Source organism: Schistocerca serialis, chromosome 5 (assembly GCF_023864345.2).
Source record: "Schistocerca serialis cubense isolate TAMUIC-IGC-003099 chromosome 5, iqSchSeri2.2, whole genome shotgun sequence".
NCBI classification, from domain to species: Eukaryota; Metazoa; Arthropoda; class Insecta; order Orthoptera; family Acrididae; genus Schistocerca; species Schistocerca serialis.
Genome location: NC_064642.1, coordinates 244,686,492 through 244,710,142, shown reverse-complemented (window position 1 = coordinate 244,710,142; position 23,651 = coordinate 244,686,492). Strand labels below are relative to the sequence as shown.

The following is a 23,651-nucleotide window of genomic DNA, read 5'->3' as shown; positions in this document are numbered from 1 at the left end:
AGAAATGATGTTAGTTATTGTGTTATCATAAAAGTAATTATTTCTCACCTCTATTCCTTCCCTGTTCATGATTGTGGCATCCATCTTCATAATGGCAGTTCGTATAGATCTTGGGGGAGGAAGCTTTGTCATTCCTATATTTATTGCATTTGAGCGTTTATGATCCAATACTATGATTTCCTTGTTTTTATTCATCTCTTGCTGTTTCTATTGTAAAAAGGAAAGCCAGTGATATCAGACTTCATTTCAACACTGTATAATGGCAAGATTAATCATCTTAAGTAATACTCATAATCTCTTACTACAACATACTCATAAACAAAATACATTTCTATCTAAACATATAAATGTTCCAAAACAGGTCTTGAAGCCTCTTTCCAGCCAAAGGCAAGTACATTTTCATTTATATTTTCAGTTCTTTATTATCTGATACTAGAATGATAAAAATCTGAAAATGCATTATACCAAAGAAAAGGATCCCACTTGTTTAGTTGATGCACAGAAAAAATTAGGAATATACTGTGTTTACTTAAACAATGATCGTACCACAAGTTGTGACCAACATTTTAATCACAGATGACAATTAATTGTTTACAAATTTGGTTTACTTTTTGTGGCAACTGGTCCCATCTTCTGCTAACATATTCAACTTACTGAGGCACAAAAGGCATTAAGAGTAAATGACTCATAGTTGCACACCATTTATAAATTCTTTTTTAGGATAATGACTTTCTGCAGCAGATAGTCCTTGATAATCAATATATATCTGCGAGTTGTGCAGTGTGATGGATGAAACACTTTTGTGTAATATGATATGGCTGATAGTTTTAAGAATGCCTTGATTTATGTAATGACTCTTTTTTCTGCTTTTATTTAACAGGATGATAGTCACTGATAGTAATTATACAAGGTGGTCAAAATAAAAATGGCCTGGGAAGTCATTATAAGATTGACACAGAGCTGGGGGCTGGCAGCAGCTTTAAAATGTCGTTGGGAATATGACTCCATCATAATAATATCCTATATGTGGTTATGGTTGGTTCTCCTCAAAACTGGAGGATGACCACACTAATGTCGATCCAGCGCTAGCAAGATAAAGAGCACCGAAAAGGGAGAAAGGAACCAGCAATAATCACATTTCGCTTGTTTCCATCTTTTATCATGTTTGTTTTATTCGCATGTGTCCAATCTACACAATGTTAGTTCTACTATGTGACCACCAAGACATGCACCTAGTGAGAGGCATTTGCATGATTTGTCACATTGCCTACAAAAATATTACAGCCTACAAGAATGTTACAATGAGTGTGCATAAATGATACAGTCTACTGTGCCACCATCATATGCCTTGTTGTAGGATACATTCTGAAGTATATGAAAACTGGCCTGTGCGATTGCTAATCACAAGTTAGTGGTGTTTACCACTGGAAACGATTTTTTTTCTTAATTTTAGTGGTAACATACAGTCTCCAATAAGACTTTTACATTACTTTTCTGAAAATAACTATTGAATATTGACTTCCTTGTTCCTGGCTGATGACCTTTCATTATAAAACGTATAAGCGCCAATGCTTTTATCTCTATCCGACACAGTAGTAGTTTTGCTCAGTTTTCTCTTACCATTTCTTTGCACCTACATCATTTTCTTCTTTCTATACTTTTCCTTTCCTAACTTACCTCCACTTCATCTTACTTATACCCTCTTGATCACCATTTTCTTTCTGTGTAGCTAATTACAGTCTGCCTGTGATCTATTTCCCAGTGAGCATGTTTACACTCAGTGTTCTTTTTACAATGGTATTTTTATCAGTGTTGTATGCATGCTAAGCTCTCAGGTTGCTATAGTGCATGTAACAACAGTAATGATAATAATATTAACAGTAATAACAATGGTTATTATTAGTTAATGTTCATTTTGTGGATATTGTTATTATTACTGTTACTGTTTTTTGTGTCTGCAGGTAATCAAAATTTCACAGGTCTGTGAGTTTTGAAAAGAGAGCATCTACATATTGACAGAATAAGATGCAACTTGCCTCTGGTGGCATCAGTTAGCAGTGTTGACCGTCATTTAGCAGGTAACTTCATAACTGAGTTCGGAGGGGACTAGCTCACATTTCAATTTGCTCTATGATGCACATTTTTTACCATTCACAGGCTATGTGTTAATTTCTTACTTTTCTCCTTTTCATTATTCATTTTTTTGTGCTGTTGCATTTTTATGAATGTAGCTGGAATCTCATTTCTTGTTGCCACATGGCATTGACATAGAAATGTGTTCTTTTATAAAGTACTTCTCATCAGAATTTACAATGTATATATCGATTATCAAATCAATTTTCAGATGATCATGTCGTCACTATTCACATTTGTGTCAGTATTCTCGAGAAAATTCATACTATTTCAAGCAATCATACCTGAAAGAAAGAAGATTGCCTCCATAACTGTGAGTAAGTTACAATGTGAACTTTTCTTTGCCATTTTGTCAAATCATTCAGTTATTATTCTTAAATTTCATGTCCCGAAACAGAGGCCTTGGTTGCAGTGCAGTCTTTTTCATGTACGTTGCATTTACCGATTACCTCCATTTTATCTTTTTGATGAAGTTTGGGTTGCAGTTAGCTTCTTGTTAACAGTGACATCATTATAAAAGGAGCAATAGCTCAAATGGAACAAGGGTATGGAAGGAAATTAGCCTTGGAGTTATTTAAGAAATTTTCATAGCACCCACACCACCTAACTTAGGAAAACAGCAGAAACCCTAAATTAGCTTGGGTAGATGGAAATTCGAAACCCATTCCTCACAAGTATAAATCCAGTGTCCTACTTGCCACACCATATTGATCAAGATTTATTTTTCCACTCAATTTCAAAGTATATGTATTTGACTTTCTTATTAAAGATTGTATTTTATTCCAGAGTCAATAAGATACAATGTAAGGTGCCTGGGAAATATGAATCCTTCCATCCTTACTTTTCACTGATCAACAAAACCTTATACTCATATGTATGCCTCTCTGTTTGTCATGTGAGAGTCTTCACTTACCAATCAAATCATTTGAGAAAGGGTTTTTCTTTATTATTGCTTACAACACTTCATAATGCAAGAGACTAACCCTTTTCATACTTCGCATGCAGGACTCATATTCAGGAGTTAATTTTTTTATGTTTTTACTGAATCAATTATGGAAAATTTTGGGATCATTCTTTGGCAAAGAACACAGCTAATTTCCTTTCTTATCAGTTCCATATTCTGGTCATGTACTCTGTCTCCAATAACCTCACTGTTCTCCCTATTTTCATTATTTCCTTACAATAAAGGAAGAAAATAGCTGCATTGGCATAAAATTGATCTTAATTTAAACTACCTTACTTCAGAAGTGGCATATCAGACATTATTCATATAGGAATATGCACAAGCAAATACCACAGCAACTAAAGAAGACATAGTGTATGTTATTTCAACCATATTCAATTGCATAACAGTAAAAATCACTAAAATAATAGTAAATTACTAAACCAACCAGCTAACCAAATAAATTATTTTCTTCCAAGATACCATTTCTTTCTTAAATAGGCCCCAAAAAAGCAGAAGTCCCAAGAGCAGTACTCACCTCCTATTAGAGCAGCATGCCATTTCGTGATGACCATTCAAAAAATTGTGAAAGAGAACATAAAATATTAATAAGCATCTGAGTAAGTACCATAAGCCAGTCAATATAACGAATAATACAATAGAGATTAGAGAGCATGAGTAAATTGTAGTTATACACCAAAGTACCTTAGCAAAGCACACAGTCAGGGGATCAACATCCAATACCAACAAATCCAACAAGCAAAGTAGAACATAGGCCAAACATCATTCCGTTTTATATATTTTGTGATCACAGATCACAGACAAGAATTTCTGCCAAATTATCTGGGCATTTCTTGTGCATCACATGTAGCACTCATATAATGAGATCACATAAAATATTAATGAAGCCATGAATATGTGTATTTTTCAATTTCTTATATATATATGCGCATGCTACTATTGCATCAGACTGATGTAATTCTCAGTCAAAAATCTAATTCCTAACTGTTTAAAAGTAAATTAAATATCTGCAAGCCAGAATTAATAGGTCAAAGTATATCTTTCAGTAACGTGAAAAATGTGGCACATTGTGACATTTTCATGCTGTCAGCAGTCTTCTAAGAACTGTAGTTTCATTTTGTATGACACAGACCTTATTTGGCTTTTGTTAGCACACTTTTGAATGCAGACAACTCCTGGGTTTGTTGGCATTTTATAACTTACACTTACTTGTATGGATAAACAAAATATAAAGTCAAACAACATTGTGAAATAACATGTTTAGGAAAGAGAGAAATAGTTTTTCTTTTTAGTTAAGGACAGCAGAAAAGTTTAAAGTAAGCAAAATAAGTCATCATTTAGAGAAATTGTGAATTCCCTAACTCTTTAGAGCAGGAAACTAATTTAAAGACATTTACATCACCATACACAAATGTACTGATAACTTTTGCATCCAAAATTAACTTCTAGCTGACCCATCACAGGTCGAATGTACATGAAATATCAAGTATAGATTAGGCTACAAAAATTTCTCCCAATTTTTTTCCATTAAATGGAACACAGATATCACAGCATTATACATTATATTGTATAACACCAGTGAGATATTTATTTGAATGGACACCATTTTCCTAGAAAATACCATGAGTCCACATTAGTTACTAATATTGTAAAAAGCTTACTGGTATAGTGTGTGGATATTCATTGTTTTTCCCCCTACAATAATGACACACTATGAAAACCCATTGCTGCCTGCCTCAACTCAAATCTTTGCCATAACCAATGAAACCTATCTCTAAACCAATATTCACCATGCATATGGTGTTTCAATCCATGGAAACCAGCTTTCCCAATGCCCACCTGAAAGTCTACCAAAAACCGCATTCATTGCAACACCAGCCAACTTCATCTTTACCCATAACTTTTTCACTTTGAGGGCTAGACCTAAAAATAAATGAAGAGTTCCTTAATGGGAATGAGGATGGCCCCATACTACTGCAACTATTTCATGGGCCATATGAAAGGAGAAAGAAAACTGGCTTTCTGCGAATTGGAGTGTGGAATGTCAGATCCCTTAATCGGGCAGGTAGATTAGAAAATTTAAAAAGGGAAATGAATAGGTTAAAGTAGGATATAGTGGGAATTAGTGAAGTTCAGTTACAGGCGGATCAAGACTTCTGGTCAGGTGAATACAGGGCTACAAATACAAAATCAAATAGGGTAATGCAGGAATAGATTTAATAAAGAATAAAAAAAATAGGAATGCGGGTAAGCTACTACAAACAGCATAGTGAACACATTATTGTGGCAAAGATAGATACAAAGCCCATGCCTACCACAGTAGTACAAGTTTATATGCCAACTAGCTCTGCAGATGACAAAGAGATTGATGAAATGTATCATGAGATAAAAGAAATTATGCAGATAGTGAAGGGAGACAAAAACTTAATAGTCATGGGTGACTGGAATTCGATAGTAGGAAAAGAAAGAGAAGGAAATGTAGTAGGTGAATATGGAATGGGTGTAAGGAATGAAAGAGGAAGCTACCTTGTAGAATTTTGCACAGAGCATAACTTAATCATAGCAAACACTTGGTTCAAGAATCATGAAAGAAGGTTGTATACATGGAAGAGGCCTGAAGATACTGGAAGGTTTCAGATAGATTATATAATGGTAAGACAGAGATTTAGGGACCAGGTTTTAAATTGTAAGACATTTCCAGGGGCAGATGTGGATTCTGACCACAATCTAATGGTTATTAACTGTAGATTAAAACTGAAGAAACTGCAAAAAGGTGGGAATTTAAGGAGATGGGACCTGGATAAACTGACAGAACCAAAGGTTGTAGAGAGTTTGAGGGAGAGCATTAGGGAACAATTGACAAGAATGGGGAAAAGAAATACAGTAGAAGAAGAATCGGTAGCTTTGAGAGATGAAAAAGACGAGGGCTAGTAGAAATCCTTGGATAACAGAAGATGTACTGAATTTAATTGATGACAGGAGAAAATATAAAAATGCAGTAAATGAAGCAGGCATAAAGGAATACAAACGTTTCAAAAATGAGATTGACAGGAAGTGCAAAATGGCTAAGCAGGGATGGCTAAAGGACAAATGTAAGGATGTAGAGGCACATAGCACTAGTAGTAAGATAGATACTGCCTACAGCAAAATTAGAGAGACCTTTGGAGAAAAGAGAACCACTTGTATGAATATCAAGAGCTCAGATGGAAACCCAGTTCCAAGCAAAGAAGGAAAAGCAGAAAGGTGGAAAGAGAATATAGAGGGTCTATACAACAGCAATGTACATGAGGACAATATTATGGAAATGGAACAGGATGTAGATGAAGATGAAATGGGAGATATGATACTGCGTAAAGTGTTTGACAGAGCACTGAAAGACCTAAGTCAAAACAAGGCCCTGGGAGTTGACAACAATCCATTAGAACTACTGACAGCCTCGGGAGAGCCAGCCCTGACAAAACCCTACCATCTTGTAAGCAAGATGTATGGAGCAAGATGTATGAGACAGGCGAAATGCCCTCAGACTTCAAGAAGAATATAATAATTCCAATCCCAAAGAAAGCAGGTGTTGAAAGATGTGAAACTTACGGAACTATCAGTTTAATAAGTCGCAGATGCAAAATACTAACATGAATTCTTTACAAACGAATGGAAAAACTGGTAAAAGCCGACCTCGGGGAAGATCAGTTTGGATTCCGTAGAAATGTTGGAACATATCTTAGAAAACAGATTAAGGAAAGGCAAACCCACATTTCTAGCATTTGTAGACATTGAGAAAGCTTTGGACAATGTTGACTGGAATATTCTCTTTCAAATTCTGAAGGTGGCAGGGGTCTAATACAGGGAGCAAAAGGCTATTTACAATTTGTACAGAAACCAGATGGAAGAGTCCAGGGGCATGAAAGGGAAGCAGGGGTTGGGAAGGAGTGAGACAGGGTTGTAGCCTATCCCCGATGTTATTCAATCTGTATATTGAGCAAGCAGTAAAGGAAACAAAAGAAAAATTCAGAGTAGGAATCAAAATCCATGGAGAAGAAATAAAAACTTTTAGGTACATTGTAATTCTGTCAGAGACAGAAAAGAACCTGGAAGAGCAGTTGAACGGAATGGACTGTGTCTTGAAAGGAGGATATAAGATGAACATCAACAAAAGCAAAATGAAGATACTGGAATGTAGTCAAATTAAATCAGGTGGTGCTGAGGGAATCAGATTAGGAAATGACACACTTAAAGCAGTAAATGAGTTTTGCTATTTGGGGGGGAAAATAACTGATAATGGTCGAAGTAGAGAGGAAATAAAATGTAGACTGGTAATGGCAAGGAAAGTGTTTCTGATGAAGAGAAATTTGTTAACATCGAGTATGGGTTTAAATGCCAGGAAGTCGTTTCTGAAAGTATTTGTATGGAGTGTAGCCATGTATGGAAGTGAAACATGGATGATAAATAGTTTGGACAAGAAGATAATAGAAGTTTTCTAAATGTGGTGCTACAGAAGAATGCCGAAGATTAGATACTTGATATATTAGATGGGTAAATCACATAACTAATGAGGAGGTATTGAATAGAATTGAGGAGAAGAGAAATTTGTGGCACAACTTGACTAGAAGGAGGGATCAGTTGGTAGGACATGTTCTGAGGCATCAAGGGATCACCAATTTAGTATTGAAGGGTAGTGTGGAGGGTAAAAATCAGAGAGGGAGACCAAGAGATGAATACACTAAGCAGATTAAGAAGGATGTAGGTTGCAGTAGGTACTGGGAGATGAAGAAGCTTGCACAGGATAGAGTAGCATGGAGAGCTGCATCAAACCAGTCTCTGGACTGAAGACCACAACAACAACAATGAAAAAGCATTCTTCAAATCTCCTGAGCTGGGGCCCCTGGCTTGTTACAAATTTATGAAAAATATTTTTGTGCTGTGCTCTGAAATCTTTGTGAAGCAGAACTAAACTACTTTCTGCAACAGAATAATTCTGTTCACCAAATTAAATTGGTGGATTTTAATCTCCATTTCCTTGAGGACCACATTCAAATTGTACTTCACACAACATCAACCAATAAATAGCAACATCAACCAATAAATAGCAACATCTCCATTTCAACAGTTGCCCCCCTTCCATGTCAAATGCTTCCTTCTCTATGGTCTACGTATCTATGAAAAACAATTCTGCTCTAATGCTGTATCTCTTGAGACCTATATTAATCACTTCTATCAGGCTTTCCTCCCTGTCAGCTATTCTACTGATCTTGTCAACAGTCAATATCTCCTTGGTGGTCTCCACTTCTGCACCTCCAACCAAGAGACATTTAACGTTAAAAAACTCAATGTACCTCCCTTGTCACCAATTACCACCAAGACCCTGAAAGCCTCAAGCCAGGATTATGACTTCCTAATTTCAAACCCTGAAATGAAATCATCTCTCCCTCATATTCTCCCCACACCACCCACTGTTGCCTTACATTGCCCTCCTAAACTTTATTGTCCCTATCATTTATCCTTATTTCCTTTTCCTCTTCCTTTTTGTGTTTAATTGCAATACTCATATCAGTCTTTATTTTCCTCAGTGAGCTCCGTACTAAACTGGAGAGACAACTCAAAACCAACTTCGTTCAGTAAAACATGATGTTTGGTGGATATGTCATATTGGCAATGGGTATTCCGGGTAGTTGGTATTACTTGTGCTTGTGACTTTTGAGCAATTCTTGTAGTGAACTCAAACTGAATCTAGCCAGCAATATGTAATATTAGTGAACAGTGATTTCATTTATCCTGTGTAGCAGAATGATTTGTCAGCTTGCACTTACCTATCAAGGAGGCTGTGACGTATTGCGTCATAGCTTGGCTTCATGGAGTAGTCTCTCCAATTTAGTATTGGCTCACTGATTTTCCCTGGTTCTTTTACCCCCACCTTTGGTTCTCACTCTATTCTTTTTATTATCTCTGAATTAAAGTTGGCACGGAGCCTACTAGTGTGATACATTTGACATCCTACTGTTTCTCACAAGCTTTCCATCATTTTCATCCACCTAATTCCTCATCATAAGATGTGGTGGTCCTTCTTAGCTCAGCGTTTGAATGACCTGTCCCCCACCCTGCTCCCATTTACAGCCTCCACATCCAAATCCTCTTATCTCCCCGAAGAAGAAACCTGTTGTTCTGATAGCTAGAATTGCTAAGTTCTATTCTAAGTATATCTAACAACAGTACTGGGAGTGGTTAGTTAGTTTTTCTGTCTCTTTGTGATATTAACAAACTTCCAACACAGGAGAATTTTAGCATCACCAAGCCACAGCACTGTATACAAGAATTCTGCAGCTGAATTTCATCCATATCTTTTATACTTCAAGCATCTCAAGAGAGACATAGATATATCACATTTACTAGAAGAAAGTTGTAAACACACTGGTGTCCAAAATTAAAGCAACAAACTATTATTTCCCCATCCTCTGTCACCTTCATGATATAATCATACGAACTCTCAACACATACTCATACAATCATGTTCCACATAGAATATGGCATTTCTGGCATTGTACAATCATGTCCACAATGACAGGAGGGTACCTGTCAAATGGGGTAACGCTTACAAGTAGTCCCATATCCACAATCGCCGTGTAAACAGTCAAAGACAATGCAGCATGGCACAGAGAAGATACCTGCCAGATTCTCTGCCGTGGAGGGCCTAGGAACAATGGAAGCAGGTCAGATACAAACTGATCTGGCTCGCTGGCTTAATGTGAATCATTCTGTTGTCTTTAGGGTGTGGTGACAATTTATAGAGACCGAAATGTATTCCAAAGACCAGGGTGGGCCTGACCATGTGTGGCATCAGAAAGAGAGGACCACTATTTGGCTGTAAATACAAGACGGTACCCCCTTAATACTGATTTCATTTGGAAAGTGATTCTCAATGGATCCTCATCTGGAGGGAATGTGGAACACAAATTCAAAATCCAAAAATTGTGGAAAGAAACCTGTGTCAAGGAGGATCCCTGATGGTCTAGGCACAGATTATGCTGACCAACTGATCACCTCTTTTTGAAACTGTATGGATGAATTGGCATGGTTTAACTGCTGTCAGGTATCATGATGATAACTTGTGACCTCCTGTGTGGCTGTTGTGAGATGCTGTGGACACAGACTTTGTACTGATGGACAATAATGATCGAACTCCTAGAGCACATGAGATTGACGTTTTCTTGGAGACAGAAGATACTGCATGGATGGTGTGGGCTGCTTGCTCTTCTGATTTGAATCCCATAGAGCACATCTGGGATGCACTAGGGACACAGGTTGTAACCACCAATCACTCTCCAACACTTGCGGGCAGCTCTGCTGGAGGAATGGGCTTTACTGCCTCAACATGAGATTGATGACATAATTCACAGCATGCCCCATCGTCAGACCAGTGTTGCTGCCATACAAGGTCACACTCCACACTCAGCACATTGATCAGTTGTCAGAATGTATGTGCAAATCTTTTAAGTTGGAAAAAAAAGGAAGAACATTTTTCTCTACCTTTATGCATGTTGCAGTTTGTTTGTGTTATGTATTATTTACATTATTTCTACGTCAAAAAAAAAAAAAAAAAAAAAAAAAAAGAAGGTCAGCGCGACAGACTGTCAATCCTAAGGGCCCAGGTTTGATTCCCGGATGGGTCGGAGATTTTCTCCACTCAGGGACTGGGTACTGTGTTGTCCTAATCATCATCATTTCATCCCCATCAACACACAAGTCGCCGAAGTGGTGTCAAATCAAAAGACTTGCACCAGGCGAACGGTCTACCTGACGGGAGGTCCTCGGCGCACGACATTATTATTATACTGTATTGTTGCAAAGTAAGTGCAACCTCGAATAATTTACATTTGTTGCTTTAATTTTGAACACCAATGTAATATCCATCTATGATGAAAGGTTTTCATTTATACTACTACACTGTTTCTTGGTCATTAGGTACCAGCTTACCCAATCTTAATTATTTGTGGAATGAATTTTTGCATTGATCCGAAATCTTCCGGCAGATTACAACTGTGTGCCAGACTGGGACTCAAACCCAGATACCTTAAACCCAGATATCTTTTAATCTGTCTTGAAGTTCCAAATCATATCATTCTGCTGCAGAGTGAAAATCCATTCTGAAAACAATCCCCTAGGTCATGGCTAATCTATTTTGTCTGCAGTATTAACTTAATGGTGACGCAGTCTTAAATTACCGTCTCTCTTACTCTCTTGTAGCAGTGAACAAACTTTTTTTTCTTGAAATCAGAAAACAGGTTATTATTTTTGGTAAAGCATATTTTATTTCCATTCCAACAGAAGGACTAGAGTTTAAAGCTAACTTGAGTTTGAAATTAAACTAAGAAGAACGAAGGCTGAATTTCTATCAAGAAGGTTCCAGGATATGGTTATATTTACTACACAAATGAATCCTGTCCACAACAGTTATGTACTTTGTATGACAGAGAGTCACACAACCAAATCAAAGGCCATCTCACAATGAACAGGGACATGCAGACTCCACCCTGATATCCACAACAACTTGTCAGTGTCCTGCTTCATCACAATATATTTTAGTGATATTGAATCCTCCAAAACCCTTTCCTCTGAGTAAGTACCAAGACGTCTTAGAAGATAAAAGCATTTGGAATAGGAATGATTGAATGGTAGAAGGCTGCCTTCACCCTTATGACAAAAGAAAATTTCTACCTACACTAGTACACACAAGAAACAGAAATAATAAATTTGTTTCAAAATATAATATGTATTAATAATGACCATTTATACTTCTTTCTGGTCTTTGATTAACTACACATAAGTTCTAGTTTTTTTTGACAACTGTCTGTTGTACGTCATCACAATATGACATGTCAAACAGCCCACAGCACAGAAATTGTGGCACTATTTCCATTAAGTGACTCATTTCTGTAATATCAAAAATTTCCTGTTGTCCTGCATCTACAAACAATGACTTATTTTACTTACTTCAGACATAAATTATGATACCAAGCTGTGAATCTGAATTAGTATTAATTTTTTCTCTTAAGGGTCATTAACTCTAAATTGAATAAGTACCACAAATGGTAATAACAGCTCATTGGTGGTCAAATGGAAACAAAATCATTACTGATGTATGCAAAGTATGCAACCTGTCTTTAGTTTTACGGCTTCGGGTTTTCTGATTGCTGAAATATAGCACCTATTGTCACAACCTATGACAAATGCAATCTAAACTTGATTCACATTGCAGATGTGATTAATTTATTAAACTAACTTTCTCTAACCTCCTTTAAAATGGTGCACTTCACTAGAGTTCACGCAACATTAGTAAAAACCTGTCCTTGTTTGCATTTTCAAGGAATACTGATAAGACATCGAATTATCTGGTTTCATGTGTGGATTTAAAATAATTATTTCTACAAGTAACATGTGATTAATTGATTTGTTAATATGATATGATACATTATAATTAGAGCCTTAAAAATTAATATGAAAAACAATTTTTCAAAGGCACCAGCATGTTTGATACAACAGGCTTTCACTTCTGAGATATATCTGAGAAAGCACGATATTTTAAAGAGTACTACATATCACACGTAATTAAAAAGAATTTCATAACAGAAATTTCCTGTTCTACATAATAGATTATGCATCTGAAATTAAAAATCAGAACTGAATCTTGACACTTCAAATTCTGTAAGAATTAAATGTAGCGGAGATATGAGCCACTAGAGTGTTAGCAAATTCTGCTACATAAACGTTCAATTCTAATTACTTCACTTAAGTAGCTGTAAACAAATTATCAACAGCTGATACACAACTACATAACTACACTTCATAATGTGTAATGCAAACTGCGATATAAATCTAAATACTGAGGGCTGCGACGGCTTGAAAGATGTTTTCCAATAATAATATTCTGTTTATTTACCATTAAAATACTGTAAAAGAGTCTATTTGGTAGAGCAAGACTATATTTTAAATGTTTTGTGGAACATTGTGAAAGAGAAGCAATGGAAAAGCTCTCAGTTATAAGTAACCTGATTATCGCTTTCACCTGGGAGAGCGAAGCATTGTAAATAACATCTTTAGCTTGCTAGCATTCCGTGATTTCTAAGACACTTCTGTATTCTGTGACTTTATTAATTCCCCACCCCCCAGATAGTAGACTTGACTAAGGAAGGACATATTTTCAAAGGAGGGGCACTTCTACTGTAAAAAAAAAAACAGCCGCCATTGCTACGAGATATCAGAAAATATTAATTTTCGTTAATTTACACTCTTTTAAGAAGTTGAATATATACTGTAATACTTGAGCACTGAGAAGAACATTTTTATGAGATAATAATTGTTATCTTAAAAGGTAAAGTTTTTCTCGTTTATGAAGTGAATATTATGCTCATCTTTCCTCTCCTAGTAATTACGATACTAAGTGCAAGCAAGCAGGAGACTTAGGACTTTAAATGCTAGGCAGTACTGTGTGATCCCTGTTTAACAACACAGTCTTTTGGAATGAACAGATTTTGTTTTGTGAAAAGTGATAATTTCTGGAACTTGCCCTACTTACACAGACTATCATAATTGTTCAGAATCATACCCGTCTGACTTGCTCTTCAATAACAGCATCAAGAATTTTTCAGAGTTACATTATGACGCAGATCTTGAAAAACTGTTTCTTATGCTGGCTGCTAAGAACTTAAACCTTTGGTGTGCTTGATTGCACTCTGGAGACACCATGCATTACTGCAAAATTAACAATTTACTCTTTTTCAGCCAAGAAGACAGTAATTAAGATCCACAGCACTAAATATTTTATTTTTGATGAAAAAGTCAGTTTCAATTTTCATATTCAAACATAACACCAAAGGACAGATTTATTTAAATCATTTAATACAAGGAAGGAATGAGGACTTGGCAAGAGTATGGAACAGTATTTATAATCAATTTTGCAGTGGAAAGATTTAAGGCTGCCAGCCTGGTTGTTCTTTTTGCTCTTATCAGGAATACTTAATAATTTTTCTAGTGGCCAAGCGAGGGTTATTAGAATATGCAGCTGATGGAAGTGTTTTATGGCTTTCCTGTATTTTTTTGTTGATGTTTGTGGCTCCAGAGAGTCCTCATGTTGTTCAAAGAAATAGCTGATGCTTTCTTTTCAGAAAATACTACACAGTTTTTCCATGACTGGGTCTGTACACAGCAGTGAACAGACATGAGGAAGAACACTTCCTGCAGAACATATAAATAGATTTACAGTTAACATATGGTGGGAAAGATAGAAGTCCTAATATTTACCAGTGAAGTTTTTATCTCATTGTATTTTTTGACTATTTATTAGGGTGAATTACTTGAATCATCTTCTAGGTTCAAATGTTTCCCTGTCTTACCGGATCAGTCTTGCAACTTTCTTCCTCTTTCTATTTACCCATGTTTCTTCACTTGACTACTTGTTGGATCCACTTCTATTTGTCCATTTTCATTAACTCATCATTAAAAATATTATAAAATTGTACATTTCGCACCCATACCATTTCACCTTCTATTTTTAATCGGCACTTACAGAAAAAGAAACTCTCCAAGAAATGAACATTTCTTTAACTTTTACTTGTTAGTCTTATCATGGTTTTAATTTGTTATATGTATTTACTCTTCTTCCATTGACTATTACACTTCATTTTAAAAATTTGAGATGGCAGACAATAATTCTATGTTCTGTCATCACGAGAGATATTTACCCCAAGAAACACCAATGTTACAAGCCTCCTTCACCAATGTGGTACTTATTCCATATGTGTTTACCGAGTAGTTCATAAAAAACAGTCAATTATTTAGAGAGACTTGGGTTTGTGGCAAAGATACATTACAAAAACAATATTATCTAAAGTGCTATTGATAAAAATATTTCCTGGAAATATTGAAATAAAAAACAATTGTAAAAAATGAATTTTTGTACTTTATTTTTTATGAATGTGCAAGTTCACAAAAAACAAATTTCAAAACAATCTACTACACTACAGAAACCTTTGTTCAAAGTTAAAAAGAATACTTTTTCTGTGACATGCATCTAGGAAAGGTACATATGGGCAAAAACTACTAAGCAGTAAGCTTTCAAAATTTAAAAATTTATATAAATACATTATACGGGGAAAAATTAAAAAAATGGAGGACAACAGTGGAACTATCTACACTGTGGGTATCAACAAGCTCAGGTGTGTGTGTGTGTGTGTGTGTGTGTGTGTGTGTGTGTGTGTGTCAGTGAGTGTGCATGTAGTTTTATTTTAATTTGTAATTGTGATTTCATTTACACAGTAGGTTTTACCTAAGTAATTATTACCAGCATGGTGATTGGAGGCAGAACCTATACCATGTGTAAATCTCGTGCTTACAGAAAGCTTGTTACAGGTCACGTAGTTAAACATGAAAACCGTCAGGAAAGCACAATGTAATAATAGTGCACTACATGCTATAAAAATTCCTGTCCATGCTTTGAGGTGTAGTAGTGCAAAATGATTTTTTAATTGCAAGTGGTAACACAAACTAAGGAACATATAAGCATTTTTTCCACAAAGAAGTTACTTAAAAACACATGCAGCAGAATGTTATGAATAAGATAATATTATGCAATAAAATGGGAACACACACACACACACACACACACATACACACACACAGAGAGAGAGAGAGAGAGAGAGAGAGAGAGAGAAATATCCCACAGAAATAACTTTGAGTATCCTCCTACCTTGGCAATGAGGTCCTTGGCTCGTGACTCAAACAGGTGCTCCAGCTTCTGCGTATCAACTGCAACAGAGGGAAGCTCATCCCATATAGTGCCTCCTACACTGTGCAACTTGGCTGCAACAACAGGATCATCACGAACTTCCTTCCAGAATAATTTGACTGTCTTTTTAGTCTTTCTAATTGGTGGAGATGTGGGTGAGTTTGAAAGCGCGGTTGTCCGTGGCGAAAGACCATTCCGCATAGCTGGTGGAATGGCAGCTGGCGGCGGTGGTGGTGGACCAACTCCTCTTAGGGCTGGTGGTGGTGGTGGAGCAACACCTCTTGGTGCTGGAGGTGGAGGAGGCGGACCACCATTGCAGATGGGTGACGGAGAAAGGAGGTCAGTGTCATCATCACTGACCAAGTCAGTAAAGTCCAAGTCAGCTAGAGCCAATGGCCGCTTGACCTTATTCACTAATTCCTCCCACTGTAAGTCAACTTCTGACTTTTTTACCTCTGGTGGTGGTCTAGGAGATGGCACAACTTCAGCCTGGGAAACAAAAAATATGTCACACTTTCAAAACTATAACCTTGTGTGTTCAGTATTCTAGGAGGAAATATAAAACTATTTTGAAAACGGTCAATGGCATATGTTATGAGAATACGAGATCCTTTTTCAGTTTACTGTTTATTTCTAGCAGAGAAGAGTGTTATCTGGATAAATTTCTATTTAGATAATTATTCGAATATATCGCAAAAAATTTTATTCACTAATAAAATATTAACATTTAAAGTGATTATTCATCTATGCAAATACAAACAATTGCTTGTCAGTTGATTTTTTTGTTGCTGTGGGTCAGGTCAGTTTTTGTTTGATAAATAATTTAATACAGCTGTATATAGTGGTATGCATTGCTGGCTCAGTGAGGAAACTCCAGATCATTACACTAAAAGCCTGGGATTAGATCCACTGTTGGTCATTATTTTCATCACTTGGGTTCCCTCCCCCCCACCTACAACAATAATTTAAATGCTAAGTCAAGTAGCAATGTGTTTTGGAGTAGGCTACATGTTGAACTATGGGCCCACCTGTACCTGGTGAGGGAAAGGCAAGAGCATGCCACTCCAGTATGACCATGACTTCTGAAACACTGCAGTGTTCAAATCAATCTTTGGGTTGAGCATCTTGTTACTTGCTTTGTAGTGTAACAAATATAGCATAAAAATACTCTGTAGGTGAATGGTTTTGCAGTTACACTACTGACATGACCCAATTGAACTGACTCTGTGATTGCCAGTATTTCCTCTCATTGCTAATGGAAGCACTCTGTGTAACTAGTCAAAGATGACGATGTAACCACCAAAGTCTCTTATCTTCAGTACCTTCTTCAATTGTAACTAAATTGCTAACCTTATTGAATATGGGTGTCTCAGTCATATAATTACATATAACTCTCATGTTTACAGCACTAGAAAATGAGTGAACAATATAAGGACTCCCTAGCATCAATAGACTTTAAATTTACAATCTCCTAAAATGGCATTTAGACAAAGTGAATTGCAAAACTACAGAAAAATGTAGTGCTTTGTGGAATGCTGTTGGACATCCAAAGTCATCTAAATTAATTGAAAGTTCACTAAACTAGCTCAGAATAATTTTTGCCTAAAGAGATGAATGATTTTTGATTCAACATATCCCTATGCAGTTAATAGTGGTTTGGGATTCAAAAATTTCATAAGGTACAGAGAGCTTGACAAAATTAAGGAGTTCATAATATTGCAACACAAGGGCTACTTTCTATCCAGGAAGTATCAAGAGGCATTTTGAAGACTTTATTCATCTTTCTAGACAAAAGAAAACAATTGCAACAATTGCACCACTAAAATTTTATTACTGTATAGGTTCGCAGCCTCTAAATATTTTACAAATAAAACATGGTCCGTTGTATATTAATGCTCTTTATGTAATTGTGTGATTAGCTAATTTTGACTTTGTATAATTTTCAGGTACCTAAAATTGAAATACACCATTGTGGAAAAGACTAACATTGTCTGCATACATCATATCGCTATCGGTTTGTTGCAGGATTCTCGAACATTTTCTCAGTTCGAATATAATGAATTTCCTTGAGACAGAGAAGTTGCTGTCCATGCATCAGCACGGCTTTAGAAAGCATCGCTCCTGCAACACGCAACTCGCCCTGTTTTCACATGATATCTTGCAAACCCATGGATGAAGGGTATCAGACAGATGCCATATTCCTTGACTTCCGGAAAGCATTTGACTCGGTGTCCCACTGCAGACTCCTAACTAAGGTATGAGCATATGGGATTGGTTTCCAAATATGTGAGTGGCTCGAAGACTTCTTAAGTAATAGAACCCAGTACGTTATCCTCGAAGGTGAGTGTTCATCAGAGGTGAGGGTATCATCTGGAGTGCCCCAGGGAAGTGTGGTAGGTCTGCTGTTGTTTTCTATCTACATAAATGATCTTTCGGATAGAAGATGTCGTTGTTGAGTGACTGTAGGAGGATACAAGATGACTTGGACAGGATTTGTGATTGGTGTAAAGAACGGCAGCTAACTCTAAATATAGATAAATGTAAATTAATACAGATGAATAGGAAAAGGAATCCCATAATGTTTCAATACTCCATTAGTAGTGTAGCGCTTGACACAGTCACATCGATTAAGTATTTGGGCATAACATTGCAGAGGGATATGAAGTGCAACAAGCATGTAATGGCAGTTGTGGGGAAGGCGGATAGTCGCCTTCGGTTCATTGGTAGAATTTTGGGAAGATGTGGTTCATCTATAAAGGAGACCATGTATAAAACACTAATACGACCTACTCTTGAGTACTGCTCGTGTGTTTGGGATCCCTATCAGGTTGGATTGAGGGAGGACATAGACGCAATTCAGAGGCGGGCTGCTAGATTTGTTACTGGTAGGTTTGATCATCATGCGAGTGTTACAGAAATGCTTCAGGAACACAGGTGGGAGTCTCTGGAGGAAAGGAGGCATTCTTTTCATTAATCGCTACTGAGGAAATTTAGAGAACCGGCATTTTAGGCTGACTGCAGTACAATTTTACTGCTGCCAACTTATATTTCGTGGAAAGACCACAAAGATAAGATAAGAGAGATTAGGGCTCGTACAGACCCATATAGGCAATCATTTTTCCCTCGTTCTGTTTTAGAGAGGAACAGGGAGAGAAGATGCTAGTTGTGGTACAAGGTACCCTCCACCACACACTGTATGGTGGATTGCAGAGTATGTATGTAGATATACATGTAGATATAAAAAATTACAAGATTGTATTAACATAACCAAATTACAGTGATAGCTCTTCTTACATGCGTGACATCAACTTGCTTGCATCATGTCTTACATTGTATAATTAGCGGATTTATCTTCCACATATATGGTCACACATCATTCATAAATACATGTAGACAGAATCCAGATCATAATGCTATGCCATCAAGTGCCACATAGTAGTAACTGTAACTATGAGTACTGAAATCTGACAACTACAAGCAGCTGTTCTGATGTCATCAGAGATACATTTACAGCTAAGGTCGCAGAACTATTGATAGCAATGTGGAAGAAGTACATTACATTACTTGCAGGAATACTGGATTTAACTCATGTATTATATACTAAAATCAGTTTGTGTGTCCATTTGTCACAGATTACTTGCCACCGACGAAAAACAAATTCTGAAAAATGCGCAAACATTCTGCAAGTAATAATACATAGTCAATGTATTGTGCAAAAAACATCACTTCAATAAATGAAAAGAAATTTACATTCGGCTCTGTCAATAACAGTACTCAAAAAATGATGACCATTTTTAGGATGCATGCTGACGTCTAGCAGACAGGTAGTGTATATGCTATGCTATTAAGAAGGTGAAGACCAAAATTTACAAAACAACAGCATTAATACCTATACTTGCATCTATAAATCTGCACATCAAAAGAGAAGAAGGGAGTATTAATAGCAGATGTTCATCACAAGTTGTTGTTAATTAAATAATTTCACTATAATAGAAATTATTCGTATTGTTTTTTTTTGTTTTTTTTTTTGTTTTTGTTTTTTTTTTTTTTTTTCAAATTATGGTAACATCCTACCAGTTCAGTAAACAGACTGTCAAGTGAAGCATTGTTAATGTGACAGTGATCAACCAAACTTCTCATTGAGAAAAGGCTGGTTTAACAGACAGTACAAAATGATTAACACTCTGTACTTGTACTTGGAATGCAAGCTTTCAATAGCTTTGAGATTTGGCATTTCAGAAGGTCAGTGAATGATGATTGCCAGAGTTGTTCATTCATAAAGGCCACGGTAAATTTCTTTTGCCACCTTTGTCTTTCTAAGCCTATGCTGTCAACTCTGATGACACTGATATTGTGAGATTCTTGACTGCTTCAGCAAACTACTGGATAAAAATTGGACATAAAAGGAAATAATAGTAATTAAAGGAAATAATAGTAATTTTCTAAATAGTGAGATGAGGAACATCAATGGTTTTTAGCAACAGAAGATCCTAAAAATTTTAACAAACATAACTCCAGCTGAAGTGATATATGCAGAAGAAATATGAAATAAAAAATACAAAACTTTCAAAACATTATTATCCACATCACAAACATATATGCACAAATAATTCTGTTGGTTCCAACGTCACTTCATATTGTAACACCATGGAGATGGTATCGGTAGATTCAATAAAACTTTAGATTCTACTGAATCTACTGATACCATCTCAATAACATTACGTCTCTAGAAAAGACAAGATATGAGATACAGACCAACAATTGATAAAATACAATGAATGAAATATTATCTACAATGTGCATAGAAGCCAGACTGCAATTGTAAGAGTCAAAGGACATGAAAGGGTGGCACTAACTGAGAATGGAATGAGACAGGGTTGTAACCTATCTCTTTATGTTGTTAAAATAAGGGTAATAGGGAGTCCTCGTATTAAGCTAGGTGAAGCTGAGGGAATTGGACACTGAAAATAGTAGATGAGTTTTGCAATTTGAGCAGTAAAATAACTGATTATGTTAGTAGTAAAGAGGATATAAAATGTAGACTGGCAATAGTGGGAAAATTTTCCTGAAAAAGAGGAACATGTTAACATCAAATATAAATTTAAGTGTTTTAAGGTGAACATTGAAGGTTAGATGACTAGATTGGACAATCAATGAAGATGTATTAAATGAAATAAGAGAGAAAAGAGTTTTTTGTGGCACAACTAAAAGACAAGAACCGTAGCGTAGTGGGTACAGGCACACATTATCATCTGAAAAGTTTATTTGATGTCAGGTAGCATTGACAGAGGGCACCTAGAGTTGCTGATTTCCAGTTTTGAATCACTTTTCACAGGAAAATCCCCTACAAGGATTGAAGGATATAGTGCAATAGGTACTGACAATTTCAAACATGAGTTTCTTCCAGCATATAAAATGTTCAGAACAATTATTCATGTATCATCTCACGTCAAATCAATATGGTAATATTATTAATATGGTCCCATAAGAACTTCTGAACATCAAAAGAACAAACTGGTTTTTGTACTCAACAAGTGGTCTGTCAGAAATGAAAGCATTGCTGTTTAAATGAAGAAATATTCTCTGAAAAATACTCAAAAGTGAAAATTACCTATACAGAATCAAAAGGCAATGCAAAGACTGAAGAGCTAAGTTACAAATATGAAATAAACATGTGTATCACATTGTACATTAGTTTAGTGTCTTGAGTTCTACAATATCAATAATATTACTTAACACTGGCACTGTACACTGTGAGAAAAAGAAAGTTTGCTACAAATGACTCAGTTCAAGGATCTGTAGTATATACCATGGATCCCTGTCAGAATTTCAACCACAAAGCTGAAACCTACATATTTTGGAAGACAATACAGTCAGAAATATGTTTGATAAACAAGATACCAACTGGGAAAACATAAAAAACTTGAAGAATGTTGGAACTGTAGCACATAGATTGTGCCTTATATACTGTAAGTATCAAGGTGTCTAATTAAAGAACCTATTGAATAGATCAGTGAAATAGCCTACGGAAAAAAACAGTCAGATGAGTTCATCGACAACTGCTGCTATTTCGACAAGGAAACACCCTGCAATTTTCAAGGCACAAATGCAATAAGAGACTGCTGGGCTGGCCGGTGTGGCCGTGTGGTTCTAGGCGCTTCAGTTTGGAACCGCGTGACCGCTACGGTCGCAGGTTTGAATCCTGCCTCGGGCATGGATGTGTGTGATGTCCTTAGGTTAGTTAGGTTTAAGTAGTTCTAAGTTCTAGGGGACTGATGACCACAGATGTTAAGTCCCATAGTGCTCAGAGCCAATTGAACCATTTTTGAACGAGACGGCTGTACAAGAAAATTTAGACTCTTATGGGATAGGGTGGGGCTACATTAACCAAAAGAACAACTACTGCCACCATACAAGCAAAGATTAGTAATGAGAAGTTATTGATAAAGCAGCAAGTAGTATTGACTCCAATATTATGGAAACAATTGAGATAAAATTATCAAATGACACTATAAACAGAGACAGAGATTTTTGCTTGAGTTCTGCTTGAAATCCTCCTCTCTCAAAATCAAACAACAAAGGGGCTGGGTTCATGCTACTAGGTCATCTGTTGGCAATTAATATCAATAACTTCTCACAATGGTCATCTTTGGTTGCCTTACAGCAATAGTTGTGTGTGTGTGTGTGTGTGTGTGTGTGTGTGTGTGTTTGTTGTCTTTTTTCCATGTGCTGTTTTATGGTTCTTGGTTGGCCTAGCCCCACGTATATAGAGTTTAAGTTTCTTTACACAGCACTCTCTCATGCATCTGTGCCTTGAAAATGGTGTGGTGTTCAACTGTTGAAATTTGTTTAAATATTGACCGTTTGTATTTAGACCCAATAAACTGTAGTGATTTAGTTGTAAACACAATGTTCAATGGGTTATCTGATTATGGTGGTCAAATATTAACAATAAAATTTACTGGCCATTACGTGCAGATAACAGAAGACAAGTATCATATCACAGAATCATAAACAATGACTCAGTCACAGTGTTTGTAGAGAAAGTACAGGAGGAACACTGGGGACAAATTTGTAAAGCAGACAATGCCAATGAAAAATTTAGCTTTTTTTTAAACATATTCCTATAGCACTTTGATTCATGTTTGCACCTAAAACAAATAAGTATAAAACTGAACAGGAGCAAGGTTCAGAGGTGGATAACTCTGGGCATTAATGTATCTGGTACCAAGGAGAGGGAGCTCTGCACAATTCAGAGAATTATGCACAACACTTCTGAAGGCCTGAAATTCCATTACCAACAGTGTTGTAGAACCCTCCACTTTGTCATTAAAAAGCAAAATTTGTGTACTATGCTCAAAAAGTGAAACACTCCAAGAATAAAGTAAAACTATTTCCGATGTCATTAAACAAGAAATAAATAAAACTAGAAACCGAAATGAAATTGAGCCACCCAGAAAACAGCTCTGGCATAAAAGGTGCCACTTTTAAATCACTGGCCCCAAATTCAATGATTGCTTCCTCACAGTGGTGCAAACACTGCACACAGTAAAATGCAACCACATACAAATGTGTTAGATTTATTCATGCAGACACTTATTGGACCACCAAAAGATATTCGTTTCAAAAATACAGCCCCTTCAGGAGATCCAAGAATTCATAACTTGACTATAAAGTAGTAATTCTGCTGGCTACGACACTGTTTCTATCAGAATATTACAACCTTGTGTTGTCTTGATAGGATTACCCTTTGTATTTTTGTTATCAATCAATGACCCAGAG

General features: G+C 36.3%; 1 protein-coding gene across 5 annotated transcripts in view; it reads right to left on the bottom strand.

Moving 5' to 3' along the window:
* The window catches only part of LOC126481662 (FH1/FH2 domain-containing protein 3), a 650,693-nt gene that overhangs the window by 70,672 nt on the left and 556,370 nt on the right, over positions 1 to 23,651 (bottom strand). For 4 of the 5 annotated variants that reach the window (XM_050105589.1, XM_050105590.1, XM_050105587.1 and 1 more), the window contains 2 exons: positions 15,830 to 16,358; positions 49 to 209 (listed from right to left, as the gene is read on the bottom strand). In XM_050105589.1, the coding sequence (XP_049961546.1) occupies positions 49 to 209; positions 15,830 to 16,358 (690 nt within the window). The remainder of the gene's footprint in view (positions 1 to 48; positions 210 to 15,829; positions 16,359 to 23,651) is intronic. The other variant, XM_050105586.1, reaches the window with a different exon arrangement.